Source organism: Canis lupus, chromosome 14 (assembly GCF_003254725.2).
Source record: "Canis lupus dingo isolate Sandy chromosome 14, ASM325472v2, whole genome shotgun sequence".
Classification (NCBI taxonomy): domain Eukaryota; kingdom Metazoa; phylum Chordata; class Mammalia; order Carnivora; family Canidae; genus Canis; species Canis lupus.
Window position 1 is genome coordinate 7278440 of NC_064256.1, and position 26142 is coordinate 7304581.

General features: G+C 48.3%; 1 protein-coding gene across 2 annotated transcripts; it reads right to left on the reverse strand.

Annotated features, from left to right (window-relative positions):
* Positions 1-544: 544 nt before the first annotated feature.
* SMO (smoothened, frizzled class receptor) lies at positions 545-23642 on the reverse strand. Of its 2 annotated transcripts, XM_025471610.3 has the most exons (13): positions 23296-23424; positions 9241-9357; positions 8413-8618; positions 7453-7662; positions 7029-7201; positions 6468-6687; positions 6247-6370; positions 5057-5149; positions 4499-4607; positions 3468-3653; positions 2890-3038; positions 2276-2410; positions 545-2053 (listed from the first exon to the last, which is right to left on the reverse strand). In XM_025471610.3, the coding sequence occupies exons 3-13, from the start codon at positions 8557-8559 to the stop codon at positions 1620-1622; spliced, it is 1980 nt and encodes a 659-aa protein (XP_025327395.1). In that variant the 5' UTR covers positions 8560-8618; positions 9241-9357; positions 23296-23424; the 3' UTR covers positions 545-1619. The 2 variants fall into 2 exon arrangements, with proteins under 2 accessions (XP_025327395.1, XP_025327394.1); XM_025471609.3 differs by lacking the exon at positions 9241-9357 and having other exon boundaries at positions 23296-23642.
* Positions 23643-26142: the final 2500 nt, after the last annotated feature.

Consider the following 26142-nt stretch of genomic DNA (forward strand, 5'->3'; position numbering starts at 1 on the left):
AGGAAGCTGTGGATCAGAAAGCATTGGTCCTACCGACATCCCTTTTAGGAGGAAGAGCACCGGAGGTGGGGCTCAAGGATTGCCACAGGAGCCATGCTCATCTATCCTAGCAGGGTGTAGTGACACTTCCGATGGTCACTCCAGGGGCAAGCTGCATGTTCTTGCTCAGTCAGCTTATAGTCAGTGCACAGAGAGGCAGCTGTGGCCACAGAAGAATTTTTGTCCATATGGAGCCTACTGGCTGGGAAGGACAGCCAGTGCACTAAGCTGACGTCAGCCTAAGATCTGTCAGTCCTGACCTCAATAGCACCAAGCTGTTGGCCTTTCAGAATAGCCTGAGGAGGAAGTGGGAGACGAATGAGATAAGGACCAAGCAAACAGGTCAAGGCCAGGGCCTATGGATATTACTTTATTTTTTTAAGTAATCTCTATGCCCAACATGGGACTTAAACTCTTGGCCCCCCAATGAAGGGTCGCATGCTCTACTGCCTGAGCCAGGCAGGTGCCCCTCCCAAGGGCCTGTGGAAAAGAAGCACACCGAGAGTTTATACAAAAACCTTTTATTTACTGTTTGTATTTCTTCTCCCCAATCTGGAACCCAGCTAGCTCCTAAGGCTTCCTGCTGCCTGGTTCTTGAAATTGGGGCCTGGGGGAGATAGTTAGGGGTTATGAGAGGTGGGGATCTCCTCACCCACCAGTTGCAGAAGTTGAAGGAAGCTTTCCTGCCTGGCTGAAGCTCCAGCAGCCTCCCAGGGCAGCCCCTCAAGTCAGAGGATCCATTCCCCCACAGGAAGGATGAGAGGAAGAGAGAACACGTGTCTCTCAGGGGCCCAAACGCTCCCTATCACTTGCTGCTTCTACACCAGGCCAGGCTCCATAGCTGAACCAATCTCTCACCTGGAGATGGAGCCCAGCACCAAGGGGAGGGGTAGGGGTGGGATGGAACATGCCTCTGTTTTGGGTTCTACTCAACAAACAGGAAACAGGAAGAGGTTGGCCTGGAGTGGGAAAGGGGAAAGAGGGCACAGGAGCACACAGGAGGGGTTACTGGCCTGGGGTCGGGCCAACTGGACACCTGTGGAGAGAGGTTAGAGCCCCTATGGGAACTGGCACTTCCAGCTCCACAACCACTGGGAAGAGAGAGAAGGGAGCCCTGTACCCATCTAGACAAAGGGCTAATGACACAATAAACACATTTGGTCTGAAAGTGCCAGGAAAGGGCAGCCAGTGCTATCTGCCAGGCCTGGGCCTGGCTGCCTCATTGGCTACCACAGCTCACTCTGGGTACTGTCACCCTTGCCTCCACCATCACTGCCCCCGCTCAAGCTCTGCATAGCCCGTGACTCTGCTGCAGGTGGATACTGCCAGCCAGACTCCAGCTGGCGGGGCAGAAACAAGGACCCCGAGCTCCAGGGCCCTTCCCTGGATGAGGCCTACCCGTGGAGATGTCAGGTCCTTTCCCACAGTCCCGCTGCCATGAGCCAGACAGAGAGAGCTCTCCTGGGAGGGCACTGCACACTCAGGTTCTCCGGAAGACAGGGGAAGCACTCTCAGGGAGGATGAAGAACCTCAGAATGGTATTTGCTCCTCTTTCCTATCCCAGGTCCCGTTGTCCAGGCTCAGAAGTCTGAATCTGCATCCATGAGCTCTGCCTCCATCAGGTTGGTGCGGGAGTGAATGGGCCCCAGCCCCTGCCGGCAGCCCTGAGTCCAGGCCGTGGGAACTGGGGCGCTGGGCAGAAATGGATCCTGCAGGGGACTGGGCTCTGGGCAGAAAGGGTTGGAGACCAGGGTCCAAGCTCTCTGTCGGCAGGATTCCCCAGCTCCCCAGGCACCTGCGGCAACCAAGCACTTCTGCCGCGGCAGCTGAGGCAGTCGAGGAACAGCGCTGGCTGCAGGGGCAGGGGCAGGGTGGTGAAGTTCAGGGGGTGGTGCCAGTGGGCACACCTCCTTCTTCCTCTTCCTCCGCTTCTTCTTCCGGCCCAGACGCTTCTCCAGTTCTGGGGAGATCTCTGCCTCAACCAGCCACAGGTTGGCTTTTTCCTCTGGGGGCACTGATGGCAGGAGAGAGAACTTGAGTTTGGGATGCTGGCTCTGTCCACGCCACCCGTTCTCTCCTCGCACCCCTACTTTTGAGCTCTGGGACACAACTGTAGGTCTCTAGTGCTTCAGCCCCACACTCTAGACCCCCCAAGGCCTTTCCTTCCTCCTCCTGTCCCAAGAACCCCCAGCCTCCATGCCCCCCACCTTTCTACAGAAGCCTGACCCCCTTGTACCTGGAGTTGCCACAGGGGTGACAGACACATCCTGAGGCAGTATGGCTCCTCTCCGAGCCACCATCTTGGTGACATGTTGGGCCCAGGCAGAAGACACATCAGCAGAGGGCTCGTTGAGGTCAAAGGCCAAACCCGCTGTGGGGATGAAAAGAAAGGCTAAGGAATCATGACTGCCCAATTCTTGGATGACGGCTCCTCCCTCACTTAGCACATCTACCTTCCCCAGCAGCTCCCTCACCGTCCCCTGAGCCCAGAAGGCCCACCCAGGGTAATCATAGTGAGCTACCCAGTCCTGGTCTGAAGAGTAGGGCCTTGCTAGAGGTCTGAAAGCCAGTTCCTGGAACTGGAGAGGACAGAAGGAGGGAGAGGGAGATGAGTCCTTTTGAGACCAAAGTATCAGCAAGCAGACCCAGGGACAGAAACAATGCAGAGGAGCCAGGGATGGAAGGGGTCTGGAGAGAGTTGAGTGTGTGAGGAGAGGCCGGGGGCGAGGGTGGGGGTTATTCCTCCCAGCCTTCCAGACAGTCCACGTGTCCACACCAGCCTAGTGAGATGGGGCCCAGGTACTGTGGGTGCTGAGTGGCTCCCGTGGAGGAAAGGGGCCTGAAGCTCACCCACAGGCCCATCGTGGGAGACAGTGTGCATGCTAAAGGACAGTTCCTGGCCTGGGTTCTGCAGCAGCTCACGCCGCTTGGAGAAGGCCTTGGCGATCATTTTGCTCTTCTTGATGCGTTTGGGCTCATCATCACTCTGCCCAGTCAACCTGAGAGCAGAAGAGGTGGGGGAGGGGAGTGAAGGAGCAGCCACTTCCATCCAATCTTGTGAAAGACCAGTGACGACGCCATTCCCTCCACGACTTTGAGGAGTAGAGACCTCTGCAAAGAAGTGGGCCTAGAATTTGGGGCTCCTGTATGCTCAGTACTCAAATCACTCAAATCAGTCTACTCTTCTAAGAGACGCTGGCAGCAGCTGGCTCAGCACTTGATTGGTCCTCCCAAGGGCAGGAGGTGTCACCAGGGGGCAGTGGTGAGCCACAGAGGAGGCAGCTTTAGGCATCTCAGCGCAGACTCTTAGAAAACTAGCCTACCCAAGAGTGCTGGGAGACCGTGGAGCCCACAACACCTATTGGTTGGGACATCAAGCTTGAGAAATGAAGGGCATAAGGTCAGATCCAGCTGGCTGCTGATCCCACCTGCACCAGGTGCGCCTCCAGATGAGCAGCGTGGCCTTAGTCCAGACCCAGGTGCTCATGGCAATGCCGGTTCCAAACATGGCAAACAGGTTGATCTTCTCCACCAGGAGGCTAGGGCGATTCTTGATTTCACAGTCAGGGATGGGCTTCTTGGTGGGCAGCCCGATGGTCACATTGGCCTGGCACCTATGGCGGGGGGCGGGTAGCAGACAGGTGAGGCTTTCTGGGTCTCTTGGGTGGGGACCCAAATAATCAACCCAAAGACTTTAGAAAGCGCTAAGCCCCCACAGCAATGATTCACAACCCCGGGCGCTCAGTAGAGTCATTTGGGACATTAGAGTTACTTTTAATAACTACTAATGTCTAGGTCACACCCCAGACAATGAAATCAAATCTCTGTGGGAGGACCAGGCATTAGTGTGGTTTAAAGCTTCCTAGACTGGAAGCTGAAGCCATTAAGGAAGAGCCTGAGGCAGTCAGGACATGGACTGGTGTCCATTTTAATGAGCACTGTAACTGCTATTCCTGCCATCAGCAAGTGTGGCTCTTCTTTCAGCGGGTGAGCTGCCTTACTCTCAGATTCATCCTCGTGGTGACACAAAAAAGCACAGACAAAGCTAGCAAGTATTAACAGGTTGTTAATCTATCATAGAGAGGTAACTGCTTCTGTGCAGGGCTCTATAATAAGCTCTGTAAAGAGTACGTTGAGAATTAGAGTGACTTCTATGGCCAACACAGAGTCGTCAGAGAAGCCCAAACACGAGAGAGCTTACCAGTTACAAACACACCAGCCCGACAGTGGCTCATGCAGAGAGGAGGGCAGAGTGGAGCTAGGGTAGGAGAGCTGCTTGCCGTGTTTGCAAATTACAGAGCAAAGGACATCTCAGGCACCCAGAGCACGATGGGCAGTTTCACCTGCCATCGGAGGAGGACACCTGGCAGAGCCTTGCTGAACGGTAAAAGGGCTATCTCTGCAGTCCTGGCTCCAGCTCCTATGGCTGCTGCCCCCAAGCCCCAGGCCCTGTACTCACAGCACATAGTCCCGGAAGCTACGCTCCCACTCAGCCTGGTTGAAGAAGTCGTAGAAATGGCAGCTGAAGGTGATGAGCACAAAGCCAAAGGCCAGGAAGCCAAAAATGCCTGTGGAGGGCCAGGGTGGGACAGAGCATTACCAATCCCAGGTGTGGAAGCAGCAGTAGGGACAAGGTATTTGCCCCAGTTAGGCCTGAAACATAGCTGAGTCTGGAGTAAATCCATGCTAGGCTCAGTTTGCTGTATTCTCCAAAATAAGGCCCGAAGGGCACTTGAGACAACTGTGGCACAGTGGGCATGGGAAAGTAGTCTTGGCATGAATTTGAATTTTTCTCCAAGAAGGTGCCCTTTTGAGCTGGTACCACCATCACCACACACACACACACACACACACACACACACACACACACACAAAGCCTTGTCCTGACCCCATGGCTGCTAACTTGTGCCACTGACACTACTCTTCTAAGACCCTATCTTGCAGGTCCCATGGCCCCAGGAGGGTACAGTGGTGGGCTGGCCAGTACCTCAGGCCAAAGGCCTTGCGATCCACTCACCCAGGCGCAGCATGGTCTCATTGATCTTGCTGGCAGCCTTCTCACTCAGCAACCCAGGATGGTTGCTCTTGATGGAAAACAGAGTCATGACTCCTGAACAGAAGAGAGACCTCAGACATTAGTAGGGTGAGGCCACCCTCCCGGGAGGGATGGGTATGACAGGGAGTCCCCAGTCTGATTACTCCTATGCTTTAAAGCTTGAGGAACTGGAGACACTTGAGAAATGGAGCATAGTTGGTGGCAGATGTGCTGTGTACTGGAAAGACTGGGGCAGAGCCCAGACAGAAGGCGCCTTGGTCCTGGCCCCAGCTACCCCTAAATGAGGCAGCCAGGTCAAAGCTGTGCTGATGGAAAAGGCATAAAGAGATGCAAGAACAGTGCTATCCAATAGATATTATCATTTCAACATGTACTCCATATAACAAACTATTAATGAGGTAGTTTACTTTCTTTGGGCTCTGTATTGCAATACAATTTTATACTGATGACACATCTCAGTCTGGAGTCGTTTCAACACATGTGGCTAGAGGCTACCGTACAGGACAGCAAAGATACAAAACATAAATCAGAGGCCCGGAGACTCTGCCAAAAAGAGGTGGGCTGAACAGAAGGCTGACGGCACAGGGGGAGGAAACTGAAGTTTACAAAGAGAATGCAACAAAAATGAGCTAAGAAGACACGGAGGCTTACTGTGGAGGTGGTGGCTCCAGACGGGAAATCAGGGAACAACGAATCTGTGCGTGTTGTGGAAACTTGTGGGTGGAAAGCAGATGAGGAGCCAAGTTCCAAGAGATGGGGGGCATATATAAATTCAGGGTGCACACACACACAACTGAAGGCCCGAGCTGGCTGCTGTGGACAGGCCAGTTTATTCACCGTATGAGTGCAGCTGGCCAAGGGCTGAGCCGGGGCTCGGGCTCTGCTCAACAGGCTGTGAGCTGTGGCTCAAGGCTCTGGAGAAAGGGCCTGCATTTCTCTGGCCGGCACAGAGGTGCTGCCCCACACCAGGTGCCATGACACTGTTTCTGCTGAAAGTAGGCACCTTCCACTTACCAGCAAGACCCTGTGGGAGCTGACTGAGGTCCTGCTGCAAAGGCAGCAGAAGCTGGCAGCTTCTAGCTCCCACTTACACAGAGCAGGCGCATGGCGCATTTTGTGGCCCAACTGGTGCTGGCCTGGTGCTCACTCACCTCGGATGAGGAAGTAACCTCCCACAATGAGCACCAGGCCAATGGGGGCCAGCACGAAGCCAGCACGGTATCGGTAGTTCTTGTAGCCAACAAAACAGATGCCGCTCACGGAGTCCCCATCCACCTGCGGTGGGAAGAAGGTGGGAGGGAGGGACAGAGTTGGTCACTGGCCCCCTTACCCAAGCCCGCTCCAGTCCCCAGGCCCCCACCAGTCACCATACCTGGGCCACAGCAAGAATTGCCACAGTAAGGACAAAGGGGAGTGACCACGTTAGCAGGTGGAAGTAGGAGGTCTTGCCAGAGAGAGGCTGGTAGGTGGTGCCCAGGGCTTTGAAGGAGGTGTGCCAGGCATAGGTGAGGACCACAAACCAGACGACACCAGCCATCAGGGCGTAGTACACGATGACAAAGATGATGACGCAGGACAGGGTCTCATTGGAGCTGTGCAGACATGTGAAGGGTCACCTGGGGAGGTCATTCTGTACTCCCTTTATCAGCTCTCTCCACCTTGTCCCCAGACCCTTGGCTTCTAAGGTCTGGAGGTTCCCTAGGAGTCAGGGCTTAGGTACAAGACTCAGGTCAGATTTGAAGAGTGTGTGAAGGATGCCCCTTGGAGTAAATGCAAACATTCACGGCCCTAATGCTGCAAACTTTGGGCACGACAGGCAGAGCTGAATCCTACGCTCAAATGTCGGTTTCAATCCCCACCTGTCCCTTTTGTGGGAAACACACATTTCAACTTTCTACCCCTCCCCTCATTTCGGGGTCCCCAAGACACCTACGTGGGCTCCCCAAGTCTCATGGTGCCATCTGCACGGCAGACAATCTCCCGGCGAGCGCCGTCCATAAACTGGGCCAACCAGCCAATGCTCCCCACAAAAAAACACGCGTTGACGTAGAAGAGAATGACAGCAGGGTAGCGATTTGAATTCCGCCAGTCGGCCACAAATGTGGCCTAGAAAAGAGAAGTGGGGTCCATTCTATGAGGTTTGGGTGATTCTGCTGCCATAGATACCCTAGTCTGAACCCTAAACCCCTCTTATCCAGACCCTGTCCCAGGGACCCCACCAGGTCTTCCCCTCCTCACCTCCCTCTGCCCCAATAGCTGGGCCAAGTGACAATCTACTTCCTTCCCACTTTCTAGGCTGCACGTTCTAGGCCCCCTTTCCCCTGACCCTTCCGCCCGCAGGCCTGCCATCGGCTGACCAGGGTGAAGAGTGTGCAGAGGCCTGTGACTGCCCCGAAGGCCGCGATGTAGCTGTGCATGTCCTGGTGCTCGGCTTCCGTGAACAGCGGGTTCTGGCACTGGATCCCACATCCCTCCACGTCCTCATACCAACTCTTGGGGTTGTCGGTCCGGACCAAGGGAGCCTCGCACTGGCCCGAACTGTTAAACTTGATGTTCTGCACCTCATTCTGGCACAAGGGAAGGGAAGAGGGCAGTGCAAAAGGGAGCAGGAGGCCCAGGGGCACCCTTGGTTTAATACGAGGCAGAGGGGTAGCATGGCAGAGTGCCAAGAGCCCAGGCTGGAGACAACCTTCCAGCGTTTGAATCCCAGCCCTACCACTCAATGACAAATTATATCAATAGCCTGGGGTGAATTATTCGACCTCTCTGTTATCTCACTTTCCCCAACACTAGGATAGCAGCTCCTACTTCACTGTGTGGTTTAAAGGTTACATGAATAAATAGATGTAAACTGTTCCTATAGCATTTGGCAGGTAGTAAATAGTAATAACTAGCATGATTACTAATATTATTGCTGTTATTATTATTATTACTACTTGTGAGCTCTCCTTTACCACCAGAATGAGATCACACCTGTCTTGGTATCTCTAGTTGTTTTATGTGTGTGTGCCTTGATTCTCTAAATACACCATAAACTGCTTGGCCAATGAGTTCCTGTCGTCCATGACTCCCGAAACTCCCCAACACCTGGTAGAGTAGATGCTCAAAAAATATTTGTTGAACAGCTGCCTTTTATAAATAAACAGATAATCCCCAATAGACTGGCCCAGTCAGTGAGTGTCAGTTTGGTTTTGTGGCTCATTGACCCCATGGCTGCAGATTTAGGTCTCCTAGGAGAGAAGCCTGTGGGGCTGCCCTGCTCCTGCCTCCTGTTGGACCCTGCCCTATGCCCAGGGCTTGCCCCTCAAAGCACTCACCGGGCAGCCCTCGGGGAAGTGGTCAGGGGTGCAGCGCAGGAAGTCAGGCCAGCCGCGCTCCCTCTCCACGATGGCGCAGGGGCCTCGGGTAGCCTGGCAGAGGGTGCGGCTAGGCAGCTCCACCCGGTCATTCTCGCACTTGGGCATGTACACAGCACAGAGCAGGGGCTGGATCACTGCCCAGCAGCGGGGGGCATTCCGGAGGCCTGGGGGGAGGCAACAGTGTGGGCACATTGCAGTGAAACCCCTCCTCATGCTGACTCAGTCACAGTCATTCCCAGGCCTAAGGCAAGTCTCTGCCACAATGCCAGGGCTGTCAGGCGCAGGGTTTCTCAACAGGGCATTTGGGCAGGATGAGTCTTCTCTAGGACTGTCCGCTAGAGTGTAGGGCTTTTAGCATCCCTAGACTCTTTCCACTAAGTGCCAAGAGAACCCCTAAATGCTCCCCTTTGCCCTACTCCAGAGTTGGTGACTGGAAGAGGGTCTGAAGGGGAGCTTCTGGGATGCTGGTAATGCTCTAATTCTTGATCTGGCTGCAGTTACATGTATGTGTTCACCTTGTGAAAAGCAAGCCTGTGATCCATACACTTTTCTGTATGTATTTGTGATTCCAGTTTTTTAAAAAAAACAGCCCCCATTTCCAAATGCCCTGCTGAGAACCCCAGGTCGACTTGCCTTTTACCTTGTCGGGGCATTCTTAAAACCTTTCAGAGGTCTCTTCTAGGGTAAAGGGAGGTTGTGGGACACCACCCCGCCCCCATCACAAAGCCCATGCACCAGAACCAGATGTTGCCCTTTGCCCAGACCCAGGATCCTTGACCCTCTTACCAAGCTGAAGTGAAACAGAGTACAGGGAGGAGCTTTAGAAGAAGTAGTCAGGGGAGCCAGGTACTCCAAAGCCAGAGGAGGAAACAGGAAATCAGATGGAGAGAAACAGAGGAGGTTCTGTCCAGTGCAGAAGGAGGAAACATGTTGTCAGCAAGACAGAAAGAGATGGAGATCTCCCAGCACCCCTGCCCCAACCCAGGGCCTCTACCCTGCTGCCCCAGTGGCTGGGCCCCCATTGTCACTCCCGAGTCATCCCTGCTTCGGAACACTTGTTCACCCAAGAAGTTGTCTTAGGAGAAGCTTCTGAGGGATGGCCTGGGTGGCTCAGTGGTTGAGCGTCTGCCTTTGGCTCAGGGCATGATCCCGGGGTCCTGGGATCGAGTCCCACATTAGGCTCCCTGTGGGGAGCCTGCATCTCCCTCTGCCTGTGTCTCTGCCTCTGTGTGTGTGTGGTGTGTATGTCTCTCATGAATAAATAAATAAAATCTTAAAAAAAAAAAAAAAAGGAGAAGGTTCTGAGGATGTGAGACCAAACTGGGTGACTGCCACATTACCAAGCTACAGTGGTAGGGGCAGATACTTGTTCTTTTTTTGGGAAAGAGGCAATACAGTAGAATGATATGGGTCATGGGCATTACAATTAACCTCCCCGGGTTCAAACCTAGGCTCTACCATTTCCTGGCTGTTTGATCTCGGGCAGATTACCTTATGGCTAGCCTCAGTTTCTTCATCTGTGAAATTCGGATAATAGATTTACTCCGTGGAAATGTTGTGAAGAGTTAGATAATGCATTGAATGTGGTTAGCATGGTATCTGTCAGACAACAGGCACTCGGGAAATATTAGGTGTTATTACTCATCTGAAATCTCTGACCACTCACAGCTCCCATACCACAAAGCCTATTCCGGGGCACAGAGCAAGTTCCTGTCAAGAAGCAATGTTCTCGGGCAACTGTCCCCAGACCTGACCAAATCAAAATCATCTGGGGACCTCTATCATTCTAGATGGAGAAAACCCCTCTTAAGAGTTCTGACCAAGTGGGTCCAGGTGGAGAACACAGCAGTGGTTGCCAGGGGGCAGGTAGGAGGATAATTTGCACACAAGGGAACAGCATGAGAGAATATTTGGGTCTGAAGGGATTGTCACTATCTTGAGTGTAGCGGCTGGTTACATAACTATGTGTTTGTCTAAATTCATAGAATTGGGGCAGCCCCAGTGGCGCAGCGGTTTAGCGCCACCTGCAGCCCAGGCGTGATCCTGGAGACCCAGGATCGAGTCCCACGTCAGGCTCTCTGCATAGAGCCTGCTTCTCCCTCTGCCTGTGTCTCTGACTCTCTCTCTCTCTGTCTCTATGAATAAATAAATAAATAATATTTTAAAAAATAAACTCATAGAATTGTACAACAAAGAATAAAGTGAATGTTACTGGATGTTTACTGAACAATATATTTAAAATGGAGGAAGCTTACTAGAGTAAAATTTATTCCAAAGGAGCAGCAAGCAGTTGATTAATAAAAATATTAGTTTTCTGGATTTTGTGATATTTGCAATAATCAACTTCTAAAGATGTGGAATTTTGTTTTTTCTTTTCTCAATTTATTTTTTATATTATTTATTTATTTATTTGACAGAGAGAGAGAGCAGAAGCAGGCAGAGGGAGAAGGAGAAGCAGACTCCCTGCAGCACTCTATCCCAGGACCCCAGGATCATGATCTGAGCCAAAGGCAGAGACTTAACCAACTAAGCCACCCAGGTGCTTTTTTCTCATTTTAAATATTGTTTTGTACCTTAAAAATAAACTCCCCAAGGAAAAGACAGATTATTAAAGAAATCTTAAAAGACAACTGAGGAACTATCTAGGGAAAAAAATGGATTCTTACTCCATTTCTTACATAAAAATAAATTCCAGAGGAATCAAAATAACTACATGAGTTTTAAAAATTAAGGTACCAGAAGAAAAGATGGGAAATGGTTTTTAAAATCTTGAAGTAGAGATGGCTTTTTGAAGTATGACACAAAACTCAGAAGCTACAAAATAAAAGATTTTAAAAGACTTCAGGAAAATAGATAAGTAGAGTAAAATACAAGATCATAAGAAAAGCAATACACTTAAGAAAAAAATATATATATATTTTAAAGATTTTATTTACTCATGAGAGACTCATAAGAGAGAGAGAAAGAGAGGCAGAGACACAGGCAGACACAGGGTCATGCCCTAGGCTGAAACCAGCGCTAAACCGCTGAGCCACCCCAGCTGCCCGAGAAAATATATTTCTGATACATATCACAGGTAAGGAGCTAATTTCCTTATGTACATGAATCTCTTCCACATCAATAAGAAATTCATAATCCAATAGAAAAATGGGCAAAAGACAAAGTTCAAATACAAATGACCTTTAAACACATAAAGAGACATTCAATCTCATTCTTTTTTTTAAAGATTTTATTTATTCATTTTAGAGAGAGAGAGTGCAAGTTGGAGGAGGGGCAGAGGGGGAGAGAGAGAGAGTGTGTGTGTATGTGTGTGTGGGCGGGCATCCCACAACCCTGATATCACGACCTGAGTTGAAACCAAGAGTCAGACCATGAGTCCAAAGCTCAACCAACTCAGCCACCCCAGGTACCCGTTAACATCACTCTTAATAAACTAAATGTGAAATAAAACTATAATGAGATAAATTTTTTAACTTTCAAAGTGATAAAGATCAAAATAATTGAAAACGCTGTGTTGACAAGAATGTGGGTGAAACTGGCACTTATATATAATTTTAGTAAGAACCGACATTAGTAAACACTTGTGGAAACTGGCATTATCAAAATTTTATACTAGCGATCCCACTTCACATGTTTACAAAGATAATACATAAAATTATTCATTGCAGAACTGTAACAGCAAAAGAGGAGAAACTGCAGAATGCATAGCCATCAATAGGAGACCAGCCACATAAGTAAGATACCATATATCAATATAATACAACACTACGCAAGGTTGAACCACTTGCATTGAAATTGAACTACCTCCAGTGCATCTTGTTAAATGGATAGTTGAGTGAGAACAGCCCGAAGAGCAGACTACTACTTGTTGTAGGAGGAAAAAGACTAAGGATGCATCTACATTTATACATATGTTGGCTATCTCTAAAAGGACACACAAAAACCAGTACTAGTGGTTGCCTCTAGGAAGGGGAAATGGGTGGCTGGAAGCAGAAGTGGAGGGGTTTAACTTTTGTTACTTTTGAATTTTGTACAGCTCGTACATACTACCTATTTTTTAGAAGTAATTAAGCTTAAAAATATAAATATGTCAACCATAGAGTTGGGGGAAGCTCTCTAGAGAAGAGAAGGGGACAGAACTGTAGACAGGAAGAAAGGGGGACAGCCTGGATGGCTCAGCGGTTTAGCGCCTGCCTTTGGCCCAGGGCCTGATCCTGGAGACCCAGGATTGAGTCGAGTCCCACATCGGGCTCCCTGTATGGAGCCCGCTTCTTCCTCTGCCTGTGTCTCTGCCTCTGTCTCTCACAAACAAATAAAATTTTAAAAAATAAAAATAAAATAAAATTTTTAAAAAAGGAAGAAAGGGACATCAATTTTATCCATTGTTTTATTTCTTTCATTTTATTAAAAACATGAAACAGAAAAAATAAAGACACAGATGTTCTATTAATCTTGGCATTTTTTTATATTCATAGACTTCTTAAATATTTGCCACAATTTAAGCTTTAAAAATGACTTTTTGTGTGGTTCTGATGATCAGATGGTTGAAAACCATTGTTCTGAGATTGGCTTAACATTAGGAAATTCAATCAATGCAATTTACCACGCTAACAGATTAAAGAAGAAAAAAGATCATATGATCATATCAGTAGATGCAGAAGTAGTCTATAGAGTCCAACATGATAAAGAATAGGCAAATTAGGAATAAAAGAACACTTTTTTTTAAAGATTTTATTTATTCATGAGAGACACAAAGAGAGAGGCAGAGATATAGACAGAGGGAGAAGCAGGCTCCCTACAGTGAGCCCGGTGTGGGACTGGATCCCAGGACCCCGGGATCACACCCTGGGCTGAAGGCAGATGTTCAATGACTGAGCCACCCAGGTGCCCCAAAAGAACACTTTCTTAATCTGATAAAAGAAACCTATGCCAAACATCATAGTAATGGTGAAAGATGGGAACATTTTATTTATTTAGTTAGTTTTGTAAAGATTTTATTTATTTATTTATTCATGAGAGACAGAGAGAGAGGCAGAGGGAGAAGCAGGCTCTATGCAGGGAGCCCGATGCGGGACTTGATCCCGACCCCAGGATCACGCCCTGGGCTGAAGGCAGACACTCAATGGCTGAGCCACCCAGGCATCACAGATGGGAAAACTTTAGAATACAGATATGAAGTCAGAGATAAGGAATGCTGCTACTTTTATCACTTGTATTAAACAATGAGCTGGACATCTTAAGTAGTGCATTAAGCCAATAAAGATTAAAAGGCACGCGGCTTGAAAAGAGAGACACAAAACTCATTATTTACAAATGAGATGGCTATGTGTATAGGATAAATTTAGCTAGTTTACTGGGTTCAAAATCAATTGTATTTCTATATGCCAGCAACAAACAAAATGAAATATTAAGGGAACTATTTAGAATAGTATTTTAAAAACCAAGTACCTAGGGGAATCCCTGGGTGGCTCAGCGGTTGAGGGCCTGCCTCGTACATATTACCTATTTTTTAGAAGTAATTAAGCTTAAAAATATAAATATGTCAACCATAGAGTTGGGGGAAGCTCTCTAGAGAAGAGAAGGGGACAGAACTGTAGACAGGAAGAAAGGGGGACAGCCTGGATGGCTCAGCGGTTGAGGGCCTGCCTTCGGCCCAGGGCATGATCCTGGAGACCCAGGATCAAGTCCCACATCGGGCTCCCTGCATGGAGCCTGGTTCTCCTTCTGCCTGTGTCTCTGCCTCTCTCTGTGTCTCTCATGAATAAAAAAATAAAAATCTTAGAAAAAAAAAAGGGAAACTTCTGGCCTTCTAATGATGAAGAGTCACAATTTATTTTTATTTTTTTTTAAGAGTCACAATTTAAAAAAAAAATGAAAAAAGATCTAAATAGAAATATATAATGAAATGATTGGAAGACTAAGTATTGTAAAGATGTCTTTTGTCCAAATTAGTCTGTATACTCAATGTAACCCCCATCAAAATTACCAATAATTATTTTTTAAATTAATTTATTTATTTATTCATGAGAGACAGAGAAAGGCAGAGACATATGCAGAAGGAGAAGCAGGCTTCCCACAGGGAGCCTGGTGTGGGACTCAATCCCAGAATCTCGGGATCATGCCCTGAGCCAAAGGCAGATGCTCAACCACTGAGCCACCCCGGTGCTCCCAAATATTTTTATATTAAAACACAAAGGGTCAAGAATAGTCCAGACTCTATTAAATACTGCTGTACCATAAATACTATAAGCATTATAAGAATGGTAGAGGGGATGCCTGGGTGGCTCAGCGGTTGACCACCTGCCTTCGGCTCAGGGCCTGACCCTGGAGACCCAGGATCGAGTCCCGCGTCAGGCTTCCTGCTTGGAGCTTCTCCCTCTGCCTGTGTTTCTGCCTCTCTCTCTCCCTCATGAATAAATAAATAAAATCTTTGGAAAAAAAAAAAAAGAATGGTAGAGGTTCTTGGCTTGGAACTCAAAAAGGATTCTTAGAATTTAGGAGCCCGTGAACTTGAATGAGAAAAAAATTACATCAAATAGAAATTTAGCCCTTCCTTCAATTATGGGTGTAAGCCACATACTATGTTATCAGTATTGTGTTTTTGTCATGAATGGAAATTAGATATTTTTATTATAGATATCTCAAAATATTGTTACTGTTCATCTCCACCTTGATATTATGGTGGTTATTAAACACATAGTACATCTTACTCAGTTTATTAGTAAAGAAGCACATATATGTTAGATCACAAAATTGTTTTAATATGTTTGATAATTATATTTCAATAGAAATCATTTCCTTTGTAATCCTATATGCTCCTTTTTAATCCTATGTGTTTTACCTTATAAATTTAAAAATATGATACTGAGAAAGGGCACAGAGGTTTTATCAGACTGCCAAAGAGGTTCATAGCTCAAAGAAGGTGAAGAACCATGCCATAAAGATATGATAATTAAGATGGCACATATTGGCAAAGGATAGACAAAATAGAACTATGGAACAGAATAAAGATCCCAGAAACAAATAGATATTTGAACATTTGATTTATGGCAGAAGACTGGAGAAGGGATATTCTTTTTAACAAATAATGTTGAGGGCGCCTGGGAGGCTCAGTGGTTGAGCATCTGCCTTTGGCTCAGGGCATGATCCTGGGGTCCTGGGACCGAGTCCCCAGGCTTCCTGCAGGGAGCCTGCTTCTCCCTCTGCCTATGTCTCTGCCTCTCTCTCTATGTCTCTGCCCGCCCCCCTCTGTCGCTCAAGAATAAATAAATAAAACCTAAAAAAAACAAAAACAAAAAACAAATTATGTTGAAACTAAATGAAATATAAATGAAACTAGTAAATTGTATGTCTAAATTGAAAGGAAAATCTAAAAAAGTTTTGAGAAGATAACATGAGAATAAGTTCATGACTTTATGTTATGAAAGGACATTTTAAAAAGATTTATTTATTTATTTGCAAGACAGAGTGTGAGCAAGAGTGGGGGTGGGGAGAGGAAGAGGGAGAGAGAGAGAAGGAAAGCATACTCTCTGCTGAGCAGGGAGCCCCCTGCAAGGAGATCTCAGGATCCTGAGATCATGACCTGAGCCAAAACCAAGACTAGGATGCTTAACTGACTGAGGCACCCAGGTACTCCATGAAAGGACGTTTTTTTTTTTTTTAAAGGTTTTATTTGTTTATTCATGAGAGACATAGAGAGAGAGAGAGAGAGAGTCAGAGACACAGGCAGAGGGAGAAGCAGGCTCCATGCAGGGAGCCTGACGTGGGACTCAATCCCAGGTCTCCAGGATCACGCCCTGGGCTGAAGGCAGTGCTAAACCGCTGAGCCACCCGGGCTACCCAATGAAAGGACTTTTTAAAAGAAGACAATAAGTACTAATCAGAAAAAGCTTTATCAATGACTATCTTTTTTTTTTTAATCAATGACTATCTTAAAGCTCAGAACTTCTGTTAACAGATGACACAAAGAAAATTAAAAGGCAAGGCACAGAAAATATTTTCAACTCATACAACCAATGAAGAACTCCTGTCCAGCATAAAGAAAGAACTCTTAGAAATCTTAGGAGAATGACAGCCCTATAGAAAAATGGGCCAAAGATGCGAACAGACACTTCATAAAAGAAATCCAAATAGCCAATAAACATTTGAAATGGTGCTTAACCCCATTAGTTATCAGGGAAATGCAAATTAAAACCACAAATAAAAAGGGAAAAGGCTGACACCACCAATAATCAAGAATCATGTGGAGTGATGGTGACTCTTCTACAAGATAAGTGGGGAATCTAAGGTGGTATAACCACTTTGGAAAACTGTTTCGTATTACCCAGTAAAGCTGAAGGCAGAGACGGCTGAGTGTCTCAGTGGTTGAGTGTCTGCCTTTGGCTCAGGTTGTGATCCTGGGGTCCTGGGATTGAGTCCCACATCAGGCTCCCTGTGGGGAGCCTACTTCTCCCTCTGCCTAGGTCTCTGCTTCTCTCTGTGTATCTCTCATGAATAAATAAATAAAATCTTAAAAAAAAAAAAAAAAGCTGGGGTTTCCTGGGTGGCTCAGGGGTTTAGCGCCTGCCTTTGGCCCAGGGCGTGATCCTGGAGTCCTAGGATCAAGTCCCACATCTGGCTTCCTGCATGGAGCCTGCTTCTCCCTCTGCCTGTGTCTCTGCCTCACTCTCTCTCTCTGTGTCTCTCATGAATAAATAAAATCTTAAAAAAAAAAAAAAGAAGCTGAACATATGCATAACATACTGTTTGGTGATCCCATTCCTCTAAGTAGGTACCTAGGGAAATTTGACCCAGGTGCACCAGGATATACATAGAAGAATACTCACAGCAATGGTATTCACAGTGGCCAAAAACTGAGGACAGCTTAAATGTTTAACAACAACAAGACAGATTAGTAAATTGTGATATATTCTACAATGGAATACTGTGTGACAATAAAAAAAAAAAAAGAGCTGCAATAACATGGATGAATCTTACAAAAGAAATAACAAAAGAAGCCAGACACAAAAGACATAAAAGAATACACATATCGTGATTTGTATAAAGCTCAAAAACATTCAAAACCTAAATATCCTGATTAGGGATTCCAAAACTAGATGATAAAGCTATAGAAGAAAAAGGAAATGATAATCAAAAATATTAGGGTAGTGGGTACTTCTAGAAGAGAAGGGAGGGAAATATGATTGAAAAAGACAAAGGAGGGATCCCATGATCTAGTTCTTGACTCAGGTGTCACTTTATAATTATTTGGTTTTGTTTTTGTTTTAAGATTTTATTTATTTATTCATGAAAGACAGAGAGAGAGAGAGAGAGAGAGAGGCAGAGACACAGGCAGAGGGAGAAGCAGGCTCCACGCAGGGAGCCCGACGTGGGACTCGATCCTAGATCTCCAGGCTCATGCCCTGGGCTGCAGGCGGCACCAAACTGCTGCACCACCGGGGCTGCCCAATTATTTGTTATTTAATACCTTTGTTTTATGCAATTTCTGTATGCATGCGGCATAGCACAATTAAAATTAAAAATCTTGTGGTACCTGCCTGGCTGAGTCGAGGATCGTGCAACTCTTGATCTTGGGGTTGTGGGTTCAAGCCCCATGTTGGGTGTAGAGATTACTTAAAAATAAAATCTTTTTTTTTTTTTAAGATTTTATTTATTTATTCATGAGAGACACAGAGAGGCAGGGACACAGGCAGAGAGAGAAGCAGGCTCCCTGCGGGGAGCCCGATGCAGGACTTGATCCCAGGTCCTCAAGATCACAATCTGAGCCAAAGGCAGATGCTCAACCACTGAGCCACCCAGGTGCCCCAAAAATAAAATCTTTAAAAATAAATTAATTAAAAAGTCAAAAATCTAAAGCAAAAATGAAAACTTGGGCCCGTAGATGCTTTCCTCTGTTTTCATACTTTCCATATATATATATATATATGGAAAGTATGAATATATATATATATCTTAACTGATTCTCATCATCATCAGCCAGGTTTGGGAACAGCTCTAGGGGAATTCTTTCTGATCTGCCCCTGCAAACAACCCACCACCATCACCAGCATCCTTCCTCTCATTGCTCAACCAGATGTCGGAGAGGAAAAGAGAAATTCCTCTCAGCTTCTCCAGCTCTTTTCTACTGGCAGCCTCCGGCTGGGTGACAAGGCCACACATCACTATGCACACACAGAGCACAGCAATGGTCTAAGAGGCTACGTGCTGGTTGTCAGGGACTTATTTCCCTCACCAGCCGCAGGTCTCTGCTTTCTCGGCCCATTTACCAAACCAGATTTGGCCCAAGGTGGACTGTGGCCTGGATATTATGTTTGTCTGGTCAGCTTGGAATGCCTAAGAAGACACATGTCAAGCTATCCTGGGGGAAAGATGCTGAGTGCCTGAACAGGCCCAAGTCCAGAGGGTTAAAAGATACAGGAGGACCTGAGTTCTATACAGATCTAGAAACCAGTCCAACCTGAGCTAGCAACTTCCTCACTCAGTGGCATACTTCCAAAGGCTCAGCAGTCAAGGATGAGGAAACACAGAGTGACCACTCTCTTCAGCAACTCCTATTCCAAATCTGCTGGTAATCTCCACATAGATGTCCATTGAGCATCTCTAATTCACACGCCTAACTGAATCCATGCTTTCTTCCTCCTTTTTTTTAAGATTTTATTTATTTATTTATTTTTATTTAAAAAAAAAGATTTTATTTATTTATTCATGACAGACACAGAGAGAGAGAGGGAGAGGCAGAGACACAGGCAGAGGGAGAAGCAGGCTCCATGCAGGGGGTCCAACATAGGACTCGATCCCGGGTCTCCAGGATCACACCTTGGGTTGAAGGCGGTGCTAAACTGCTGGGCCACTGGGGCTGCCCAGATTTTATTTATTTATGAATGAGACACACAGAGAGAGAGGCAGAGACACAGGCAGAGGGAGAAGCAGCCTCCATGCAGGGAGCCTGATGTGGGACTCGATCCTGGGACTCCGGGATCACACCCTAAGCTGAAGGCCGACGCTTAACTGCTGAGCCACCCAGGTGTCCCCATGCTTTCTTCCTAAACCTTTTCCTCCTCCAGCATTCCCAGCTTAGTGAAAGGGAATGATACCACCTTCTCTGCAAGCCTGAATCCTAGGTCCTCCTGCTCACTCATGCCTTGCATCCAACTCATTGGCAAGTCTTACTGGTTCTAACTTGGATTTCTGGCACCTGTCCACTTCCTCCAGCCTATCACCTGATCATCTCTCACCTGGACCTCCACCTCCATCATATCTCACCTAGACTACTTCAATCATTCCCTAAGCAAGCAACCAGGCTCCAGGCCATTCCTCCTCCCATGGCTTCTTCACACAATACTCAAAGAGATCTTTCTAAAATGCAAATATGATTACATCTCTCCCTTGCTCAAATGCTTTCAGTGGCTCCTTATTATCTTCTGGATAACATCCAAACTTCTTAATACGAGGTAGGAATTCCTTTACTCTCTAACACTCTAGGTCTTATCTCTTATAATTCTATCCCTCACATGCTTTGATCCAGCTCAGCTAAAATTCTTGCACTCTTCTTTAAAAGTACCAAGTCCTCTCACCTCCTCACCTTTGACGCTGTCTCCTCTTCCTTTTTTTTTGTTTGTTTTTTTTTTCTGTCTCCTCTTCCTATTCCTTCCCATTCAACCTTTCCTTGGCTCAGCTAATTCCTGCTTATTTCTCAGGTCATAGGTGAAAGGTCAGTTCCTCTGGGGAGGGTCTCCCTTGCTCCCCAAAGTCTTTTGTGTTCCTTCAGCACCCTACCCTGTCACAATACCTCTTACGGGAACTGCTAAAGCTGTCTGTGGTCTTCCCTTGATGGCAGGGATCATGTCTGTATTCCTTGTCTTTATATGTCCCAGAACCTGATCCAGGATGACATGTAGCAAGCACCCAATGCCTAATTTAACGACTGAGCAGATGGCTGGGTACTCAGAACTCCGAGGCTTTAAAAAAACAAACAAACAAACAAAGAACAAGTGTCTACCTTCAAAAGTTTACAGATGAAGACCACTTAGATCATCTTCATCCTTCACCCACGAAAACACCTCCAAGAGCCAGGTGAAACTGACCATTTAGACATGGTCAAATCAAGACCACTCACTCAGGACTGGACAAATCACTTGCCAGAGGCTGCCAGCCAAAGGCCTGTCTGTGATTCTTACTCTTGACTCTGATTCATTGTACCCACCACTGACCCAGCTTGCACCACCACCTGCTTCTGGTCCCACTGCCCAGGATACCCAGCAGAAAGAACAACCAGAAAACACATGTGACTGAGCTAAGGGATGATGGCAGCAGAAAAAAATTCAAAGTGAACTAAAGACCTGGGCTCCAGGGTGGCACGCCTGCAGGACCCTGTCCCCCAGAAGCACAGCTAGTAACGATCGAAAGCGCCCAGCTAGCAGATGGTTCTAACTCCTAAACTTTCCTGCCAAAACCACTTTTGCCTACTCAGCAGCTGCTCTCAGGAGTATGGACTGGAAAGAGATCCATACCCTTCCTCCTTGATTTGATGGCAAGTACAAAAGGACTGCAGCATCACACATGCATTTAACTTAGAAGAATTCAGCCATGGGCCCCTGCAAAATAAATAAGGAGAGAGGGACATCTGGGTGGCTCAGCGGTTGAGCATCTCTGCCTTCGGCCCAGGGCATGATCCTGGGGTCTCGGGATCAAGTCCTACATCAGGCTCCTTGCATGGAGCCTGCTTCTCTCTCTGCCTATGTCTTTGCCTCTCTCTTTCTCTGGGTCTCTCATGAATACATGAATACAATCTTTTAAAAAAATATGGAGAGAGAGATGTGTGGCGGGGGGCAGGGGTATGAATTGCTCTCAGTGTGAGCAACTCAGAACTGGGTGAGCGTCTAGTGCTGAGAAATTTGATTTTCCATACAACTGGCTCCTAAACGCAAGCCTTCTTTTTGCTCTTTTGCTCAGAGACCTGTTCATACCTTTTTTTGCATTCCTTTTTTTTTTTTTTAATTTTTATTTATTTATGATAGTCACAGAGAGAGAGAGAGGCAGAGACACAGGCAGAGGGAGAAGCAGGCTCCCTGCACCGGGAGCCTGATGTGGGATTCGATCCCGGGTCTCCAGGATCGCGCCCTGGGCCAAAGGCAGGCGCCAAACCGCTGCGCCACCCAGGGATCCCTGCATTCCTTTTTTATTCTTTCAGTCTTTTGTTCGTTTGCATTTATGGAACTTTATTTTTCTAGATTTTATTTATTCATGAGAGACACAGAGACATAGGCAAAGGGAGAAGCAGAGCCCCCCAAGTGCCCCAGCATTTATGTAACTTTAAAGACTAAAATGATATCTTCTAGGTATGTCCCTTCTTATATACTATACATTACTATATGTTACACATTTATATAAACACACTATCATAAAAAGAGTATCTATGCAAAATGACATAGACTTCACGTTATGGTAATTTATGGATTTTTCAAAGCCACTGTTGATGACACACGATTTCTGCCTACCTGCTGACTTTACAACCTGATACCCACTAAGGATATAGCTCTACCACAGGTACCATCTTCCAAGTCCCTCCTCTGGCATCTGCCAGAGAGTGATACCAGGCCAGGAATGATATGGCTTTGTCCAACATCCAGCAATGACTCTAAGAACTCTAGTGGACAAGTTGACAATGACAGGCCTGCAGCCTACATACACTTCCTCCTTCAGGATCATCACTAGCCCCCAGGGCAGAACCAAGATGGATGTAGGGCACCCAAGGCTTGTCAAAAGAAGTTGCCAAGCTGGCTCCTGACTTTTGATTTTCTTTTGCAAGGACAGTTTTGGAATCACGCAGACTAGAAGCAAGCGATGACAAGACCAGTCAGTTCTCTTCCCCGAGTCCCTTCAGGCCCCCAATCCAGAAGAGTGACAAGTAGCGAGAGAATCCACTCCCCACTGCTAAGGAAGGATTTGTTTGGGTTCAGTCTGCAGTTTTTCAGGCCTGGCCATAATCCTATCCTGAGGTGAGGGCTCTGGGATTTCAAACCACTGAGAAAGTACCCACAGACTCTCAACATCATAGACTTAAGTGTCCTTCTGCAGCTCTGACCAGCCTGAGGACCCAAACTTCCAAAGAATATACAAATAATCCTTAGAATAGTCTCATTCCGTCACAACCTCAGACAAGGATTAGAGTCCCCATTTTTCAGATGAGGAAACAGTGAAATCTCCTGCGAGAAAGCAAGACGAGATCACTGGACTTCCTGTCTCCGAAAACAAGATTTCTGGACATTTCTGGCTAACTTTTAATTACTCAACAGCAGGGGGTTTCGTATCCGTCACAAATTTCACTCAATTCTTACCCACCCCCCTCCCTCAATGCCTAAATCTTCTCCGGGATCTTTACTTTTTTCCTCTCCAACTCGACTTGCCGGTTGGCTTCTTTTCCAAGATCTAAACACCTCCTTGAATCCCCAAGGACCCCGCTTCCAGAGCAGTACTTAGGTGGAGCAGCCCCATTTCTTAAAAAACGTCCTTCCCCGAGGCTCTGAACCCCCTCCTCATGGGCCCCTCATTCCTCCCATTCTGCGCACCCACCCCGCTCAGGCCTTTTGTGACCGGCTCCCTCCACTGCCTCGCCCCCCCCCCCCCCCGAGGGTCCCATCCCGCGTACGGCAGGCACCCAGAGCTGCAGACTGCGTTCCTCCAACTCTCCCGGGTGCAGCTCCCGCCCTCGCCACAGCTCAGGCCCGAGCCTGTTCTTTGCAGGAGTCCCGCATCCCACCCCCGTAGCCCCGGCCCCGGCCCCGGCCCCGGCCCCGGCCCCGGCCCCGGCCCCGGCTCCGGCTCCGGCTCCCGCGCGCTTACCCGACCAGAGCACCAGCTTGCCGTGCGCTTCTTCCTGGGAGTCCGAGTCCCCGGCCAGCAGCGTGGAGGTGGCCCCGTAGGGCAGCGCCGAGCCCAGGCACACGTTGTAGCGCAGCGGCTCGCAGGGGGCTGCGCGGCCGCAGTGGCTCAGCAGCGGCGGAGGGCCCGTCGCGGCCGCGCTCCTTCTCGCGCTCCCGCCCGCGCTCCGCGGCCCAGGCCCAGTCGCGTTCCCGCTCAAGGCCGCCCCCCGGCCCGGGCCCCCCAGCAGCAGCAGCAGCAGCCCCAGGAGCAGGATCTCCGGCCCCCGTGCGAGGCGGGCAGCGGCCATGGCCAAACCCGCCAACTCAGCAGAAGCCCCGGCGTCCCCGCCCGCTCCCCGGAGCCCCCCGGCCGCACGCGCAACGCTTGGGGCCGCGGAGGTGGCTCAGGCGACCTGCGCGCCCCGCGGGTCCGGGCCCGGGCCCCCTCGGACGCTCCGCGCGCCGCGGGCCCTCGGCGCCCAACTTCGCAAACTTTGGACCCGGGGGCCCATGTTGGGCGGCGGAGGCCCCGGCCGGGATGCACCCCTCTCTACTCTTCCTCCTGGCAATCCAAGTTGTCTTCAGCCCCGGGAGCCCCCTGGGCCCCCCATCTCCAGCCCCATTCCCCCTCCCACCATTAAAACTACCTCTCGGCCGCGCGATGGAGGCCAGGCGCGCGCCGGCGGTGGGGGACTAGCTCCCCGGCTTCCCCTCTGCGCCAGCCCGCGGCCCAGCAGCCACCTTCGCCCGAGCGCGCCTCAGCCCCCCGACTCTCCCACCGACTCCCCGGCTCCTTTGTTGCTCTAGCTGCTCGGCTCTCTGGAATGCACGGGCCTCGCCGAGCCAAGCCCGGCCCCACCTCCGCCACGGCTTGGGGAGGGACTGGCCGAGGGAGGGAGGGAGGGAGGGAGGGAAGGGGAGGGGAGGGGAGGGGAGGGGAGGGGAGGGGAGGGGAGGGGAGGGGACGCGAGAGAGGAGGAGCGCGAGCCTTGCTGTCCCCGGCGCGCGGAGGGGCCCGGGCCAGGGGGCTCTGGTGACCCCGTTCGCCACCCTGGGGCAAGAGATGGGAGGAAATCGTGGCCGGGAGCTGCAACCAGACTCAGCGGGCACCTAGATCAGCCTGAGGATCTTTCGACTTGGTGGAAAAGACCAAGCGAATAGACACTTCTGGTTTACAATGAGAGAGACTAGGGTGCCTGAAGTCAGCGGAATCCTCTTCTACATCCTTGCCTGGCCCCCAACTCGCCAGTTTTTTCTGGTTCTGGTTTTAGATCTTTCAACTTGTCCCGGGGGGCGGGGGGCCATGGAGGAGAACCAGGGTTTGGGGGATTCCCTTGTTTCAATCCTTCCAGCTCGGGATCTGTGTGAGAGATGAACCCAAAGTCACTCAGGGCAGCTGCCTGGCTGCTGTTACCTGTGAGAACAAGTGTCTGGAAACCAAACGTGCCAACATCAGCCTTTATCGCTACAGATGTGTGAAGTGCAAAACTGTAGTTTCCAACGACTGACCTTGGCTTCTCTTTGGTTATGTTCAAAAGAAGCCATTGCATTTTTTATGACCCTTGCTGTCCATATACTGGCTGATGAAGTTTCTGTTGCTCTCCTTCCCTACTCTACTTATTTGGCCTTTCCTCCCTCCTTTACTTGTGGGGCTTTGAGCCACTTGATTTCACCCCGCAGCAGTTTACACTTATACCCAGGGGGCCCTCCAGGAGAGTGGACTTAGATTGAGCAGCTTTTCCATGTTGCAACACACTAGGATGGTTTTTCCTTTCTTACCCCTACCCCTTCAGCATAGCTGAAGTAGACCAGTTTTGTTAGGTTTGACCATTTAAGAGCAAATTTGCTATTACAGCTCAGCTACCATCCTCAATTAGTAGATAAGCCCCAGAGATAGACACACAGAGAGGATTTAATTCAATTTAGTAAGTCTTTCTGAAATCCTAGGATGTACATAGCACCTTTCTAAACATGATATCCTTGCAGAACTTGAGAACTTACATTTTACTGTGGAGACAGCCTTGCCCTCAGGAGATAGTAATACATCATGATAAAGCAGCAAAGTCTTCTCCACCAGGGCAGGGACCTTATTCTAGTCTCTGTAGTCACAAAGCATCTAGTGCAGTCAGACATGCATATTAATCACTCGATAAATAAGCTGCCCAAATGAAGTGTACAGTGAGTGTGCAATAGGAATTTATAACAGGGAGATATTGGTATGGGTAGAAGTGGAGGTGGTGGGATTTGAATCCAGCCCTGAAATGTGAGAAGGAAGAGTTAGAAAAGTAGAGAGGAATAGAGCTGGCATTACAAGTGGAGGAAATATGACTATACCCCAGAGCGTGACTGGCCTGGCAATCAGTAGAGGATAAGGAGGGAAAATGATTGATAAGAGACCTCCAGTGACATAGAAGAATTAAGGTTTAATTCTGTTGGCAACAAGGAAACAGCAGATTTTTGATCAGAGGATTGATATGCTTAAGAACATTGATGAGGCAATGTGGGGATGGTCTGAAAGACAAGAGGCTGGAGGCAAGGGGTCATTTTAAGGGAAGTCACTAGTGATTTATGGAGGAAGTAAGAATAGAGTGTGTCATTATAGCATAATATTCCCACTGGAAAAATCATTTAAAACGTTATTATCTACTTGATTAATTTTTTCTGTGATATAAATGAAATGCTGTTATAACATGTCTAAAGTCTGAGCCACAGAGAAAGTTACCTGATGCCATGCTAACATTTTGCTTTGTGAATTTTCTTCACCTATTTTCTATCCTGTTGTTACTGAGGCAGCTTGGAAATCCTGTGGGATTTTCTCAGTATTCTA